The 15,539-nt window shown below is 67.1% G+C and overlaps 5 protein-coding genes across 5 annotated transcripts; 3 read left to right on the top strand and 2 right to left on the bottom strand.

Annotated features, from left to right (window-relative positions):
- Positions 1-75: 75 nt before the first annotated feature.
- On the top strand, positions 76-1,408 carry Q8F55_007796 (uncharacterized protein; the record flags this gene model as incomplete). Its single annotated transcript, XM_069356216.1, has 5 exons — positions 76-239; positions 286-395; positions 430-528; positions 561-635; positions 669-1,408. The coding sequence occupies 5 exons, from the start codon at positions 76-78 to the stop codon at positions 1,406-1,408; spliced, it is 1,188 nt and encodes a 395-aa protein (XP_069206057.1).
- A 174-nt stretch (positions 1,409-1,582) lies between these two features.
- On the bottom strand, positions 1,583-3,235 carry Q8F55_007795 (uncharacterized protein; the record flags this gene model as incomplete). The annotated part of the gene is made up of 3 exons (XM_069356215.1): positions 1,583-2,895; positions 2,927-3,058; positions 3,094-3,235. 3 exons carry the CDS (start codon positions 3,233-3,235, stop codon positions 1,583-1,585), a joined length of 1,587 nt encoding a protein of 528 aa, XP_069206056.1.
- A 597-nt stretch (positions 3,236-3,832) lies between these two features.
- On the top strand, positions 3,833-5,620 carry Q8F55_007794 (uncharacterized protein; the record flags this gene model as incomplete). Its single annotated transcript, XM_069356214.1, has 6 exons — positions 3,833-3,973; positions 4,009-4,070; positions 4,127-4,794; positions 4,931-4,971; positions 5,004-5,144; positions 5,180-5,620. The coding sequence occupies 6 exons, from the start codon at positions 3,833-3,835 to the stop codon at positions 5,618-5,620; spliced, it is 1,494 nt and encodes a 497-aa protein (XP_069206055.1).
- A 926-nt stretch (positions 5,621-6,546) lies between these two features.
- Q8F55_007793 (uncharacterized protein) lies at positions 6,547-8,162 on the bottom strand (the record flags this gene model as incomplete). The annotated part of the gene is made up of 5 exons (XM_069356213.1): positions 6,547-6,634; positions 6,691-7,436; positions 7,637-7,819; positions 7,978-8,090; positions 8,129-8,162. 5 exons carry the CDS (start codon positions 8,160-8,162, stop codon positions 6,547-6,549), a joined length of 1,164 nt encoding a protein of 387 aa, XP_069206054.1.
- Positions 8,163-11,324: 3,162 nt separating this feature from the next.
- On the top strand, positions 11,325-13,843 carry Q8F55_007792 (uncharacterized protein; the record flags this gene model as incomplete). The annotated part of the gene is made up of 8 exons (XM_069356212.1): positions 11,325-11,380; positions 11,447-11,986; positions 12,037-12,095; positions 12,151-12,192; positions 12,236-12,456; positions 12,507-12,616; positions 12,658-12,959; positions 13,008-13,843. 8 exons carry the CDS (start codon positions 11,325-11,327, stop codon positions 13,841-13,843), a joined length of 2,166 nt encoding a protein of 721 aa, XP_069206053.1.
- Positions 13,844-15,539: the final 1,696 nt, after the last annotated feature.

Genomic DNA, 15,539 nt, shown 5'->3' with positions numbered 1-15,539 from the left:
GCTCAAAATGACGCCGCCGGCCCACTTTGTTGTCAACACTTTGATACCAACTTGCCCCCCCGCCCCCCAACAACCATGCCCCGCAACCGCGGCGACAAGGCGCCAGCCGCGCGCCTCAAGCTCGTCGTGCGCCGCCTGCCGCCCACGCTGCCGGCCGACGTGTTCTGGAAGGCCGTCGCGCCGTACGTCGAGGGCAAGGCCCAGTGGACGCGCTACGTGCCCGGCCGGCCCGGCGATGCGTAAGTATCTGGCGCTGCGCACCCCCCCGCTCACGCCGCGCCGCAGCTACGGCCAGCACCCGGTCCACTCGCGCGCGTACGCGCTCATGGCGGACGTCGACTCGCTCGTCGCCTTCCACACCGGGTTTGACGGGCACCTCTTCCGCTCCAAGGCTGGTGGGTTGGGGCTTGGGAGCGAGCTCACGCAAAGGGGACGAGTACCAGGCCGTCGTTGAGTTTGCGCCCGTCGAGAAGACGCCGTTCAAGACCAAGCCGAAGAAGGACGAGCGGCAGGGGACTATTGAGAAGGGTGGGTTGGGTTGAGGGGCGAGCTGACCCCAGACCCCGACTACGTCTCGTTCCTTGAGAGCCTCGAGGCTAGGGCGAACGAGCCGGCGCCAGTGGTCGAGACGTCTAGTGGGTGACGAGTTGCGCGTGCGCTTACCCCAGCCCCCGCGGCCCAGCCGACCACGACGCCGTTATTAGACGCGCTGCGCGCCGCCGCGTCCAAGTCCAAGTCCAAGTCGAAGAAGAAGGGCAAGGACAAGGGCGAGAAGGGCGAGGGCGCAAAGGCGGCCGCGCTCGCTGCGATCTCGGAAGCCGCGTCCAAGCGCGCGCCGCGCGACAAGACGGGCGGGGTCATCATGGTCGCCGGCAAGGGGCGCGAGGTGCTGATCGCGCCGGCTGACGACACGAGCGCGGACAGCAAGCGCAGCGGGGCGGGCGCGGGCAGCGCCAACGCCAACGGCAAGGAGGGCAAGGAGGGCAAGGACAAGAAGAAGAAGCCCAAGGGGAAGAAGAAGGAGCCGGGGGAGGCGGGGGCCGCGGCGGCGGGGGAGGGCGAGGCGGCCGAGGGCGAGAAGAAGGACGGCGAGAAGAAGAGCCGGGCCCGAGGGAACCGTGGACGGAATCGCAAGGACGGCGAGGGGGGTGGGGCTGCGGATGCGGCGGGGGCTGGAGCGGGTGCGCCTGCGGCGGGTGCCGCTGGTGCCGGCGCCGAGGGCAGTGCGCCCAAGCCGCGCAAGGAGCGTCCGCCGCGCGAGGAGAAGAGCGGTGGGGGCGGCGGGGGTGGTGGTGGGGGAGGGCGGAATCGCGGTCGTGGCCGCGGCGGTGGGGGCGGGGGTGGTGACGGCGGTGCCAGCGCCGGCGGTGGCGGCATTGCGGCCAGCGAGGCGCGTATCGACATGTAGCCGGGTGCTGGCACGGCGCCACGCGCGCTCTAGCACGTCTCCCTCCCTCGTCGCTAGCGGGCACCATCGTCGTCGCTCGACCCATCGAGCCGAGCCTGGGCTGCCTCCCCCGCGCCCCCCACACGCCGCCCACCGCACCAACGAGTAGCATGTGCATTATGTATAGTGGTACAACTAGCCCAAAACCGCCGCCTCGACGGCGCGGAGCTGCTCCCAGCGCCAGTCGTGCGCCCAGCGCACCTGCCCGTCCTTGGCGAGCAGGAGCACCTCGTCGTCGGGGCGCTGCACAAACGTGCCGTCCATCACCCTCGCCGCCTCGCCCCACAGCGCGTCGTGCCACGCCACGGCGGCCGCCTCCTCATCGGGCGCGAGCACCGAGCGCCGGAGGTGCTGCAGCGCGGTGTCGCTGCCGTGCGTGACGACCCCGCGCGTCCCCAGCGCGCGCGGCACCAGCTCGACGGCGTACCGGATCGTCGGGAGCGCGCGTGCGAGGTCGCGGCACAGCACGCGGACGGGGAGGTGGACCTGGCCGTCGGCGAGGGCGCGGCCGAGGCGCGCGGCGCAGTCGGCGGCGTCGGCGCCGGCCCCTAGTGGCTCGTAGGCCGCCAGCAGGCGCGCGGCCACGCCCTCGGGGTAGTACCGCGCCACGTTTGGCAGCAGGTCCTCCGGCGCGCTCACGTCGTGCACGAGCGCGTAGAACGCGGCCTCGTCCCGCACGTCGCCTGCGAGCACGGCACGCACGCCCGCCGCTGCGAGGGCTTGGCCCATCGGCCCGCGCTGGAACGCCATCTGGTCTGCGCGGATCCAGCCGGGCTCAACGACGCCGCGGAACGTCGAGTGGTGGCCCATTGCCTCGACGGCGGCGACGAGCGCCGCGGTGGGGAAGCGGCGCGTGTCGCGCAGCTCGGCTAGGATTGCGGGAGAGTCCGGGTCCGCGCCGAGCGCGCGGCAGAAGGCGCCGAACTGGGCCTCGCGGTCGCGCGGCGCCACGGCGTCGGCGAGGATCGCGTTGGACTGGAGGAGCGCGGTGGCGAACGGCGCGCGGGCGGGGGACAGCGCCGCGGCGCGATGGAGCAGCTGGTGCACGACGTGCGCGCCCCCGCTGAGCCCGGAGAGGTGGACGCTGGCCGGGTCGCCGCCGAACGAGCCGATGTGCTCGCGCACCCACTCCAGACCCAGCCACACGTCCTTGAACCCGTAGTTGCCGTGCACGCCGGCCCTCGCGCTCGCGAGGAAGCCGAGCGCGCTGAGCCGGTGCGCGAGGAGCACGCGGACCTCGGTGCGGGCTTCGGCTGCGAAGAACTGCTGGTTGTACTGGCCCGAGGTGCTCCCGAACTGGAGGAAGCCGCCGTGGATGAAGACGCGGACCGGGAGGCGCGGGTGCCCCGCGCCGACGGCGGCGAGGTCAACGCCAGAGGGCACGTAGATGTCGGCGAAGAACGGGTTCTCGGTCGGCGTGCCGCCCCCGAGCCTGTCGCGCAGGGGGACTGGGGTCAGCGCTGCCGCGGGGAGACCCACTGTGCGCGGTGTAGCTGCGCCCCGGCTGCGCGCAGTACGCGCCGTCGGCGGTGTACTCGCCAGTGTAGCGGAAGGAGGGGGGCAGCGGCGCCGGGTCGGCCCAGCGCGGCACGTCGAGCCCGTACGGCACGTCTGGGGTTAGTGGGGGAGCACGAGGCGCGGCGCACTGAGGAACACTTGCACGCCGTTGCGCACGCGCCCGCCGACGACGGGCCCGTGCGCCGTCGACGCCGTGACCCGCGCGCTGGTGCGCAGGGCCAGCTGGTCGGCCGTCATGTCGCCCGGGGCTATGGCGGGGGTGGTCACCATGGTGGGGGGGGGTGGGGGGGTCCGGTCGGGGGGGCACCTGGCCCAGCGCCGCTAGGGTTATATGTCGCGCCGTCGCGCCGTCGCTCGGTCGGTCGGCGGGCCAATTGCCTCGGCGCCCTGTGGTCGGTCGGCCCGGCCGTCGAGTAGAGGCCGATGGACGGCCGCGAGGGACGCGGGAGAGCGAAGAGAGGGAGGGAGCCGACTCGGCCACTTGGGTCTTGAATGCCGAGGTTGTTAAATACCCCCGCTGTGCTGGGCGACGTCGGTGAGTCGGTGCGGTGAGCCGGCGCCAAGGGGGTCGTCCTCGACGCTCGACGCGCGTGTCTTCGTCTGCGTCCTGCGCTGAGCCTCTGAGCGCCGACACCTACGCCGCTGACTCTGCCCCGAGCCCGCTCGACGTCCTCACCTGGCTGACATCGCTAACCTCTGACATCACGCCGAAGCGAGGTCACGTGCTGCAAACCGCGATGGCGCAAGTCTCCTCCGTCTATTGTCTTGTCCTCGACGTCGACAACTCCCGACACGCGACGAGCACGTCCGACACTATCGAGGCAGGAGGACCGCGTCCAAGCGGCCGTACCTGCCCCTCCCCGCACCATGGCCGCGCCCCCGCCGGCCGACGAGCACGAGCTGCTCACCGGCACCGCCGCCGCCGCCGCGCCCAAGGCCGCCGACGACCCGCCGCCCGCGCCCATATCCCCCGCCGACAACGCGCGCGTGCTCCGCAAGATCGACATGGTGCGTGCGCCGCCGGCCCAGCTAACCCACCCCAGGTGCTCATCCCGCTCACGATGGGCGCGTATACCCTCCAGTACATTGACCGCTCGGCCATGAGGTGGGTCTACCGTCCGCCCGCGCTGTCCGCCCGCGCTGACCCGCCCCCTCCTCCAGCTACGCCGCCGTCTTCTCCTTCCGGCGCGACCTGCACCTCACGCCCAAGGAGTACCAGCTCCTCGGGAGCGTCTACTTCTTCGGCTACCTCGTCTTCGAGTTCCCCGGCTCGTGGCTGCTGCAGCGGCTGCCGATATCCAAGCTCATGGGCGCGCTCGTGGCCGTCTGGGGCGTCCTGCTCATGTGCATGGCCGCGCCGCGCAGTTTCGGCGGCATGGCGGCGCTGCGCACGCTGCTCGGCGCCTCAGAATCCCTCGTGACCCCCGGCTTCGTGCTCCTCTTCGCGCGCTTCTACGCGCGCGACGAGCAGCCGCTCCGCGTAGGCTTCTGGTACTGCTGCAACGGGCTCGGCTCGTTCACCGGCGCGCTGATCAGCTACGCCATGGGCCACGTGCACGTGCGCGGCCTGCCCAACTGGGCGTGGATCTTCCTGCTCAACGGAATGATCACGGTCAGCTTTGCCGCCGTGTTTCTGCTCCTGTGCCCGGAGTCACCGGCAACGTGGGCCTGGCTCACGCCGCACGAGCGGCACGTCGCCGTCGAGCGCGTCCGCGGCAACAAGGCGAGTTTGCACGACCGCACGTGGAAGTGGGGCCAGGTGGCCGAGGCGCTGCTGCCGTGGCGGGATCCGCAGGGGTGGGCGTATTTTGTCATCACGCTGTGTATTAGTGAGTGCGCGAGCTGGCGAGCGCAGCGAGCCGGCGAGCGGTGTGGCGGTCGTGGCATGCGCTCGCCGGCGAGCGGTGTAGTGGTCGTGGCCAGGCCACACCGACCCCCCCCGCTCCAAGCTAACGCCCGCCCCAGCAATCCCAAACGGCGGCGTCGCAGTCTTCCTTCACCTGATCGTAAGCCCACCGCCCGTCCCCACTCACCCCAGCTCCAATCCTACGGCTACAGCGCGTTCAAGACGATCCTCTACGGCCTCCCGCAGGCCGTCATGCAGGTCATCTTCCCCCTCTCCGGCGCGTACATTGCGCGCGTCGTCCCCCACTCGCGCTGCTACGTCATGATGGGCTACGTGCGTGGCGCACCCTCTCCCCGCTCACACCCCAGATGCTCCCCTCCATCGTCGGCACGGTGATCCAGTACCGCCGCGCGGCGCCCGGCGCCCTGCTGTTCGGGTACTACATCATGGGGTCGTACGTCGCCGCGTACGGCATCATCTTCGGCGCGCCCGGCGCCAACGTGGCGGGGTACACGAAGAAGCTCGTCGTCGGGGCCATGATCTTTGTCGCGTACGCCGTCGGCAACATTATCGGCCCGCACCTGTTCAGGGCGACAGAGGACCCGCCCTACCGCTCCGGCATGCTGACCTGCATCATCTGCTTCTCGCTCGCCGTGCCAATGAGCTTTGCGCTGCGCTGCTACTATGTGCGGGAGAACCGCCGCCGCGACGCGCGCCAGGCCGCCCTGGGGGAGCGGTACGACCCGGCGGAGGGCGACTTTAGCGACCGCACCGACGTGGAGAATCTCGGGTTCCGGTATGCCTTGTGAGAGTGTACAGCGTGTGCGTGTTGTAATGGTTATGCAGGTAGGGCACGGTGTGTAGTGTGGCCGGTGGCCGGTGGCAGGGTGGGTGGTGCATGCATCTTGGCGGCCGGGACATATGCACGCCAGCGTGCCGTCAGCAACGGCCAGGTGGTGGATTCCCCTGGCCGAATGGTTAGCACCATCAGCTCCCAGCCTCGCCAGCTCCGCTGTAAAACAACCTCCCGGGTTCGATCCCCGCTCAATCCTGGTCTGATCCAGTGATCCTCCGGGTGAGGGTCAGACCTAAAACAGTAATAACCTACAACCCAAACGAAACCACCCCAATACAATACAAACCAAACCAAACCAAAAACAACCCAAACCAAACCAAACAACCAAAACAAAAACAAAAACACGGAACGAACCTCCCAGGATTGGGAGTAGTAGTTTGCGAACCTCCGGCTGGCCACCGGGGTAGTAGACGTGTTTTTGGTGCTTTGCGCAAGGATGATAGCAGGCGCGTCGGGCAGAGCTAAGCGCGTCGTAGGGATTTGTACGACACAACGATACTAGTGCTCGTCGATGGCCGGGCGGTATCTCCCAACACATGCGGCACGCGAGCACGCGTGCCGACGTTTGGCGACTGTTCGCGAGCCACACGCCATCGCGGCCCACAGACCCCCCTGCATGTACCTCGCACCCGATACCCGGCGACGCGCACACACCACACCGCACGCACCGCCGCGCACACACCCCGCCCACACCCCCGCCCACTCCGACTCTTCCGGGGGTGTTCTGCGCAACGCCACACCGCGCCGCACTGACCCCCGGCGGTGCGCTTCTGGAACAGCCCGCCACTACCACAGCCGAGATAGTGTCGGCGGCGCCGGCGCGTCGGCGGCGTCACTCCCCGATGCATCTAGATTTCTTGTCTTCAGCTTCCCCACGAGTTACAACTTTGACGCCGCCGGCACCCGCGCCAGCTGCCCGACGACCAAATCCGCCGCCTTCTCGGCCAGCCCGATCGAGCTTTGGTATCTGCAGCGTTAATTACGCCCGCCCCACTCCTCGCCCTCGTCGCTCAGGCCACTCACCCCTTCCCGCCCGGCCCGTACGCGTGCACGACGGCGACCTTGCGCCTGCGGGGCGCGCGCGACGGCGGCGCGAGGTGGGCGTGGGCGCCCGCCGGCGCGCCGCCGAGCTCGCGCTGCTCGACCTCGAGCCGCACGCCGCCCTTGCGCGCCGGCCGGAGCCCGACGTTGTGCGCCACGACCTCGATGTCGCGCCACGACTTGCCCCCCGGCCCGGCGAGCAGCGGCTCGAGGGCGTAGCAGTCCTGCAGGATGCGCTCGGCCGTCGCGAGGTCGGGCAGCACGCTGTGGTTGTCCCGGTTGTACGTCCCGCCCAGGATTACGGTGCCCTCTGGCCCGGGGCGCGGGATGATGTAGGCCATCTCGGAGATCGGGGCGGGGCCCGTCGTGCCCGGCAAGGGGTCGAACACCTTGTCCACTGACATGACGCAGGTGTTGACGAGCGGCGCCTTGACGAGCACAGTCTGCCCGCCGGCAGGGTACATCTTGTCGTCTTCGACGCCAATGAGCGAGCGGTTGCCGAGGGCCAGGGCGTTGACGACGAGGTCGACCGAGCCTGTCTCGGGCAGGTCGTACGCCTCGTCGAGCGACGCCAGCCGGCGCCGGATAATCGGCACGCCGCGGTCGCGCAGCCCCTTGGCTAGGTGCTGCAGGTAGTTTGGCGCATGCAGGATGTACGAGTCAAAGTTGATGCTCGTGGGGAAGCCGCCGGGCAGCGGCGCCTCGGGCGTCGCGTCAATCTTCCTGCACTGTGGCGCGTGAGCACTGCACTGCGCTGCGCCAGGTCGGTCGAGCATGCGAGCATCGGTCCAGTTGAATGCCGGGTGCTAAGCGACGGATCGGTGACCCAGTGTCGCCGATCGACTGCGACCCTCGACCCACTCTGCCACTAAGCGCCGCGCCACAAACCGCAGTCCGACCGCGCGGAGTGGAGCACACAGGCACTCACATTGGGCACAAGCGAGCTGTACCACGGCAGCGGCTCGTTGGGGTCGTCGGACACGACGACAAACGGGATGAGCTTGCACAGGTCTGGGTGCTCGCGCGCGACGACAGCGAGTTTCTTGAACGTGATGGCGTCCCACTCGGCGTCTGGCGTCCCGGCCACCTCAAACGACTGCCAGTTGCATCCCTGCATCGGTCAGTTGATGCACATGGTCCACCCGGTGCGAGCGTGCTGCAGCCGACCTGGCTCGGGCTGTGGCCGAGCTTCTCCGGCTGCTGCGCGGCACCATGCGGGCGGCGGCACCGGCGGCGCCGGTGCCGACGACGACGACGACGCAGACTCACGGCCCAGGGGCTTGCAAAGCCAGTGCTCGTCAGGTCCTCTGGGAGGTCGCGCGCGACAATGGCCACCTTCAAGCCGCGGTTCGTGAGCTCGGTCGCAATCGACAGGCCATAGACTGCATTGGTCTCAGCGGGGTAGTGTGTGGTGACGCACCGCCTGCACCGAGAACGAGTGCGTCAAAGCCCATGACGGTGGTGTGGGATTTGTCTGCCCTGTGTTTGCCGTCTTGCGTCGGGTTGTTGCCGAGCAAGGCGAGTGAGTGCTGGCTGCGCTGCGTTCGCTGCGAGAACAAGCAAAGGGGTAAGCGGCGCGCCGGGCAACGAGCCGAACGCCTAGGGTGAGTCGTGTGGGTGTAGACTGGCGAAATGAGAGACGGTCGCGGCGACGGTGTGAGATTGGTTAGCCTTTGGTCCGTCAGGCCGTCAGCCGCGCCGGCGTCGCCGTTGATTGGGGAGGTCTGTGGCCCCAGCCTGCGCAAGGTGGGCAAAGTCGCGCTCTGAGTGGTTGGAGATATCAGGGCTGGCTTGGCTCGCCGTCCAGTTTGTCCAGTTCTGGAACAAGCACTGGGCAGGCATCCAACCAGCGGGTCTTGTCGGTTAACCATGCCCCGGCCCCCGACCCGGACCAAGACACGGACACGGACACGGAGTGGGCCGCCAGCAGCCGAGCGTTTGACACGGCACTCGGGGCACTCCGGCCACTCGGCTCGCCCGCGCAGTCACTCGACTCGCCTCGCCCTTGCCTTGTCGTTCAGCCTATTCGCGCTGCCGCGGCCATGGCTGTCGGGCTACGCCCCCTCGGCGGCGGTGGTGTTCTGCGCGGTCGTGTGGCTGCAAGGGAAATGACCGTTCTTTCAGGTTTCTCTGCGGGTGAGACCAAGCTCGCGGCCGATGGGCAGAGAGAGATCTGATTTGGGCGGAAACGGCACGGGGCCAGCCATGTTCCGCGGCATCCCCTCAAAGGCGAGCAAGCCCAGGACGCGCACGCCAGGCGGCGGCGGCGGTGGCGGAGGCGGCGGCAGCAGGAGCAGCACGGCGCAGCAAGCATCTCGCGGCAAGGCCCACCACCTACCCTCACGCACACACGGCACGCACGCACGCACACGGCCGCGCGGCCAATTGGCGATTTCCCCTGTCACCTTTGGCGGGTATATCCCCAATGAGGGAAGCGCGGCAAGCTCTCAAGCTCTACGCCAGCACGCACGACGCGCCGCGTAACCAAAGACCCACTGGACAGATCTTGATTGCAGCGATGCTTTGGGGGGCCCGAGTGGGCAGACGAGCGAGGCTCGGCGTTGCGCAGAATGCGCGGCCCTTGCCTCTTCTCCCTCCCCCTCCGCTCCCTTGCCTTCCCTGTGTTGGCCCCCGATGTCCGAAGCCCGACCGTCTTTGAGCCCCGACCTTGGGCACCATTTCACGCGCGACACCCCAGCCGCCGTTTCCTGAGCCACCAGTCAGGTAAAACCCACCGTCGACACCCCACGGCCCACGGCCTACGCGGAAAGCCACGGCACTAGACCTAGATGTCGGCACTGGTCAGTCGGTGTCATGATACCTCGGTTCACTGCGTTCAGGGTTGCGCCTGCATTTGGATTTGGGTTGATCTGCGTTGCCGTGGGGGAGGAAACGCAGTCAGTCCAGGCATTGGCCTTGTCACTGGCTGGTTGCTGGCAAGCACGATGCAAAACAAGCAAGCGTGGAATGAAGTGCCCGAGTAGAAGAGGCCTAGAGGCCGAGTGGGGGGCGAGGGTGCCAAGTAAGGCGCGCGGCAGCAGTGTCACGGACGCGGGTGCAGTGCTTTCTCATCGGCCATTGCGCATTCCAAGCGCGGCGCACAGTGCTACTCTTTGGATATCGCAGAGAGTTGGTTGGGCAGCGAGCGCGGCGGCGAGCCCAGCCAGTGAGCAGCGATGCCGCGCCGAGGGCTTGGTCAGTGCAGTAATGTGCCGGGCGCCGAGGTATCCAGGGTCGTTTCTGCCTCTGCCAAGCAGGGAGATTGGGGAACGGGGGGAACGGGGTCAAGGGGGGAAGGGGGAGCAGGAGCAGGAGAGCACGAGGAGGGAGACGGGGCCGATGGGGGAGGGAGGGGGTTGCGTCGCCGTGTGTCTATGCACAAACGAGGCAAGGAGGTTACCGTTGCGCAGTTGTAATGGGTCTGATTACTATCGGGTATTTGGACCGAAGTGCCCGTTCCTCGAATTTCCTTTGGTCGCCGCGGGCCAAAAGTCGCGAGCGATTAGGGGGCGGGCGGGGGGGCGACAGGCTTGCCCCCCATTGCCACCGTTGATGCCCCGCGCCGCCGCCGCCGCAGCCGCAGCCGACGGCGACGAGTCGTTGCGTGCAGTGGGTGGGTGCAGTGTGCCCCGCCCCGCCGTGCTCTACTCTACCTGATGCAAAGCGAATGCCGCTGTGCGACTAGAGTTGGACTTTTGATTACCATTGCCACAATAGTCTTGTTGGCTGCCTGCCCACTCAACCCACTCGCTCACTCACCCCCACATTCCTACACTCGTCTTCCCCCCTCTCCTCTCCCCTTTCCCCCCTTCCCCCAATCTATCCGGCCTCTAAACAGCGAGCAGCCCAGCTAGCAGCTAGCAATCGCCAGCAAAGCCAAGCGCCGACCCAGTCAATCAAAGCACCTGCACTGCACTGCAATCTCCATCTTGTCCAACAAGAGTCACGACAGCCGAGACGACCACCAACGACCAACAAAGCCGTCCGTAACCCCCCCTCCCTTCGTCCCCCCCCCGTTTCCGCCAACCGGATCCTTCTTTGGAATCTCACCTCGTCTCGTCTAGCTGTTGCCTCTCTCGTCCTTTCTTCCTCCCCCCCACCACGGCCATCTCTTTTCAGTCTCTTGGCTCGACCAACTCTCCCTCTCTAAACGCAAAACGGCCAATTCGACAAACTTCTGCCCTTCTCTCCCTTCGCTTCCCATCTCGACCACCACAACAGCCTACAGCCCACCCACCCACCCCCCAATCACTCGATATCCACCTCGCTTGCGCACATGGACCAAGACCATCGCAGCCATTCCGGCCCAATCTCACCAAGCGCTGGCAACCTCTCCAGCTCGACAAGCCCAAACCAAGAATCAAAGCCAAAGCTACGCGCAGTCGAGCGCGGGTCACAGGCCTGCAACGAGTGCAGGAGGCACAAGGTAGGTTGGGTTGGGTGGCCGAGGCAAGGTCCAAGACAGCGCGGTGCATGGCTCGCACAGCAAACAACTGCCCGAGAGGGGACCGGACAAGCCGAGGCCAAGCAAGGGTGCTGACACGGTACACCAGATCCGATGCCACCCCGCCCCCGACGACCCCGAGCACGTCAGACCATGCCAGCGATGCTCTCGCATGTCCCTAGAATGCGTGTTCAAGAAGCACAACCGTGGTAGAAAGCGCAAGCAGCCGTAAGTAGCACACGTTGGCCAGTTTTTGGGCCCTGGCTACAATCGGGTACTGACATGCGGCGCCAGGTTGCCGAGCGACGTCGACACACCGCCACCCAAGCATCCTCACATTGATGCCTCGCCGCAACCGTACCCTCGGCCACAGGCGGTCCCCGCCAGGCTTCGGACACCACCGCCGGCGGGCTACTGGGACCGTCCGCGAAACGCGTCTCCAGAGCGAGCCCTCTTCAACCGGTTCCCTTTCGTGGGCCTCGACAACATGCCGACGGACCACGATGGCGGTCGGGATCGCGAGCGCGGCAACGACCGGGAACGTGAGCGCGACACGTCGAATCAGGTCAGAGTACAGGCGTCCATGAGTCTGCGGAGCATGGTGCATGCCGAGCCGTGGGACGAGGCCGACGACGAGGAAGCCTACTCGGAGGATGACAGGACGGAGGCAACTAGGGATGGCGTCGCCGGCTGCCTTGGCGCCGAGCGCGATCACGACGACCACCACGCGGCGACACACCACCATCACGCTCATATCGCCAATGGTCATCATGCGGGCGACCCAGTGTCCAGTGGCTACATCTCTCTCGAGGACGCCCGGGTGTTGTTTGCCGCGTACGTGTAACAACCCATCGGCCGATGGTGCCATATTGACACCGCTTCAGGTTCATCAAGCATTTCAACGCGGCGATGCCGATCGTCGACCCCGTCGTGCACACTCATGGTGCGTTGTCGTCGAGGGCGGGGCCGTGCGGTGCCTGGGTTCTAACGCGCTGCAGACGTCGTAAGGGAGGAAGCGCCCTTCCTGTATACCGTCATTTGTGAGTTCTCACGAATGAGGCACACGTGCTGAACCCGTAACAGTGTGCATCACGTCGAGATACCTGTCGTCGACAATCACTGGCCACCCGCAGTCGCCGACGAGGGCCAGTTCGGTGCATCACGACATTGTTGTCCTTGCTCGCGACCACTTGACGTGGGCGTTTGCCGAGGCCGTGAGCACGATTGAGGTGGTACAAGCCGTGCTTGCCCTCAGTTTGTGGAAAGAGCCCGATGACGAGAAGGCCGCTTTCTTCTTTAACCGCGTACGTCGTGACGACATTGTGTGGTGGCGCCTCGCGCTGACGACTCTTAGGCCGTCATCCTCGCCAGAGAGCTCAACCTGGGACGGGTGCCGCCGCAGGCCGAAATCGCCCGCATGAGCAGCGTGGAAAAACGCGAAACTAGGCAGCGCCAGCGACTCTGGTAAGTAGCTGTCGTCAGGAAGGAGCACCCTAACGGTCCAGGCTCTCGCTCTTCTCGACCAACTCGATCTTCCACATGCAGTTCAACCAGCCCATGCTCATCGCGCCGACTGATCCGCTCGTCAGCACGTGCACATTTTGGCTCAAGCACGCGGCTCCTGATCGGCTCCTCATGGACACTTTTGTGGCGTTCAGTGCCGACTTGAGAAGCCGCTATCTCCACTACCGCGAGTTGCTCACCGAGGAGAAGACACCTAGCGCCCTGAGCCTTTCGGTCCTCACAAAGTCTATGAACGCCGAGTGGGCCGCGGCTTCCGAGGCGTGGATCCGGGAGATTATCGATGGTGAGTGGAGTGGGGAAAGCGGTAGCTACTTGTTGCTGACGCCCATAGCTGGCGGCTCTCCTGCCTATGTTCACAAGCCCAGAGTGTGGTACAACTCGCTTGGGCTCAACCTCAACTTGATGATTTTGAATCAGACGCTTCAGATCCCTCCTGCGGAACGCATCCCGCCGACAGCGCCGGCGTCGGGCTATGGCAGCACTGCGGTGCAGCTGCGCTCGATCCGGGCATTCCACCACTGCCTGGATGCTGCGTCGTCGGTGCTCATCCGCTTTGACGACCTCGACAAGGAGCAGCTGACATTCGCGTCGGACACTCTTCTCCACTTTTCGCTTTACGCTGCCACTTTCCTTTGGAGCCTGTGTCGTTCACCCGAACTGTATGATTTCGAGGCGGCAGAAATCGACTATACACGCGATCTCATTCTCAACGTCGCTAGCACGCTCGACAGCGCGTCGGCCTACCCCAACTCGAGTGCGGCTCTGCACGCAAAGTACCTCCGCCGTCTTGTTCGATCGCAGCGGCGTGGCCAGGACGGACTCTACCCGCCGAGTGACGGATCCTCGCTCCCGCCCAGCGAGAGGCTGAACGGCAGTGGCTCTGCCCCGCACGGGGTTCCGTACCCGCGTGACCCGCAGTGGAACCAGCGCACGGGTGCGGGCGCCAACGCCAACCAGCGCGGAGGCGAGCTCGACTTTTTGAAAGACTGGCCTTGGGTGGGGCTCGAGTTGCCGTGGAACCCGGTCGACGAGAGCCTGTTTGTGCCTGTGCCTCCGCAGGGTGGCGACGGTGCTGCGGCGCTTGGCGCGGCTGGCCCGCCGCCAGCGCCGTATGCGAACGGAGCGGTGTCGGTTGGCGCAACCGGAGTTGGGGTCCACCACGCCTAAGCGGGTGGTTGGGGCCTGGCTCTGTTTACATTTTGACATGGTTGTATAACGGTTTGTTATTCGGTTAGTTTTTGGTTTTGGGCGGCCTCGGCGCCCAAGTATAGATGCTGTCGTTGTAGGGAGGGGTAGGCGGGGGAGGGATGCCACTCGTTGTCTGTGAGGTAGAGACGGGTAGCGACGGGGGTGGTTGGTGGGTGGGTAACGGCTGACGGCTGCGCGTGGCGCGCCAAACGCGCCAAGGGCAGGTGCTGCGCATTCACCCGAGTGGGAGGGCGGGGCACAGCACCGGTTGGCAGGCGGGCGGGCTCGCTTGTGCGTCTCTTGGCATGCCGCGGGGGTAAAGTGGGTGTGGGTGGGTGTGGGGTGGGTACTGCGAGCTGCGAGCTGGAACCAGGATGCATTGAGGATTTGATATTGATTCACCGTGGCAGACATCACGGCGGCGTGGCGGCGTGCACTTGGCACAGCTCACACCGGCCCCGCCCAAAGTACCCGCTGCACGCGTTGCGGGCCCGCCGAGATGAGCGCATCAGAGGCGGGCCGGATGCTGCCCCTTCGCACGAGGCACAGGGCAGGGATGCAGCGGCGCGACGTGGGGGCGCGGGCCAGGTGGGCCAGGTGGGGGACGTACCATGCCTCGCCGCCGGGCGCGAGCGTCGCGACCCGCCGCCGCGTCAAGCCTCGTGCCGTGTCCAGCCCGGGGCGGAAGCACGTCGCCGCGTTGACGGAGCGGAGGATGCTCGGTGCGGTCGCACGGCCTGTCGGCGGCACCTTCTGCCCCCGAGCGGGGCCGGGGGGACGCCGCGTGCCAGCCAGGCCGCGCACGGTGGCCGCGATGCCTCTACCGCTGCGGAGGCAGCGGGCCCGCGTGCCTGCTCTGCACGCCAGACACGAGTATCGCCCCGGGTCGGCGACGAGGTACTGTGGTGTCGGCGGCGGCGGCGTGGGACGCACGGCGGACGCGGGCTCGGCCTGGAGGCTGGCGGCGGCGATGTCGTGCGTCGGCGTGCAGGGCGCCGAGCGCCGGCTCGTCGCCCCCGCCCCGCGGCTTGCATCGCTCGCTACCCTCCGCCCCCGGGAATCTCGACGACTGCGATCCGAATCCCCCGTCATCGCCATCGGCGACATCTCGGCGTCTACCACGCCAAGATGCCGATATCCTCGGCCCGCCGTCGTCGCCTGAATCCCTCCAGGGTAACCTCTCGGCTCTGCCAGTGCAGAGCGGCGCGGCGTCGGTGCGCTCGGGGGGGCTGCACCAGCACCACCACCAGGCACTGCACGGTACTGCACCCTGCCGATGCCTCGCCAGCGCCCACCTCGCCCACCCGCCGACAGAGCCGCCTTCGGCCCGCTCGTTCGGCGGGCGCACGGGCGGCCCGAGGGGGCGGCCAAGCGGCCAGCTGTGTGCAGCTGCATGTCGGCGATCTACAGAGGTACAGTGCAACAGGTCACACGGCGGGTCAACACCCACTGGGGTGGGTCCTCTGCACAGGTCGCCGAGCGCGCGCCAAGACGCCGAGTGGGCTGTGCTTGCCTGCCCAGTGAGGCGCCCGCCGCGCAGGCATATGCGAGACCGAGTCAGTCAGCGAGACCCGGTCAGCATGCTGCACCGGGTCAGTCGAGCAGCGGCGCCGACCCACCTTGTGTCGCACAAGCCTACACCCACCCCCGGCCTGCTGTGCGCCGGCCCCAGCCA

This window comes from Vanrija albida, assembly GCF_041260175.1.
Source record: "Vanrija albida strain AlHP1 chromosome Unknown contig_6, whole genome shotgun sequence".
NCBI classification, from domain to species: Eukaryota; Fungi; Basidiomycota; class Tremellomycetes; order Trichosporonales; family Trichosporonaceae; genus Vanrija; species Vanrija albida.
This window is presented reverse-complemented; position numbering and strand designations above follow the sequence as displayed.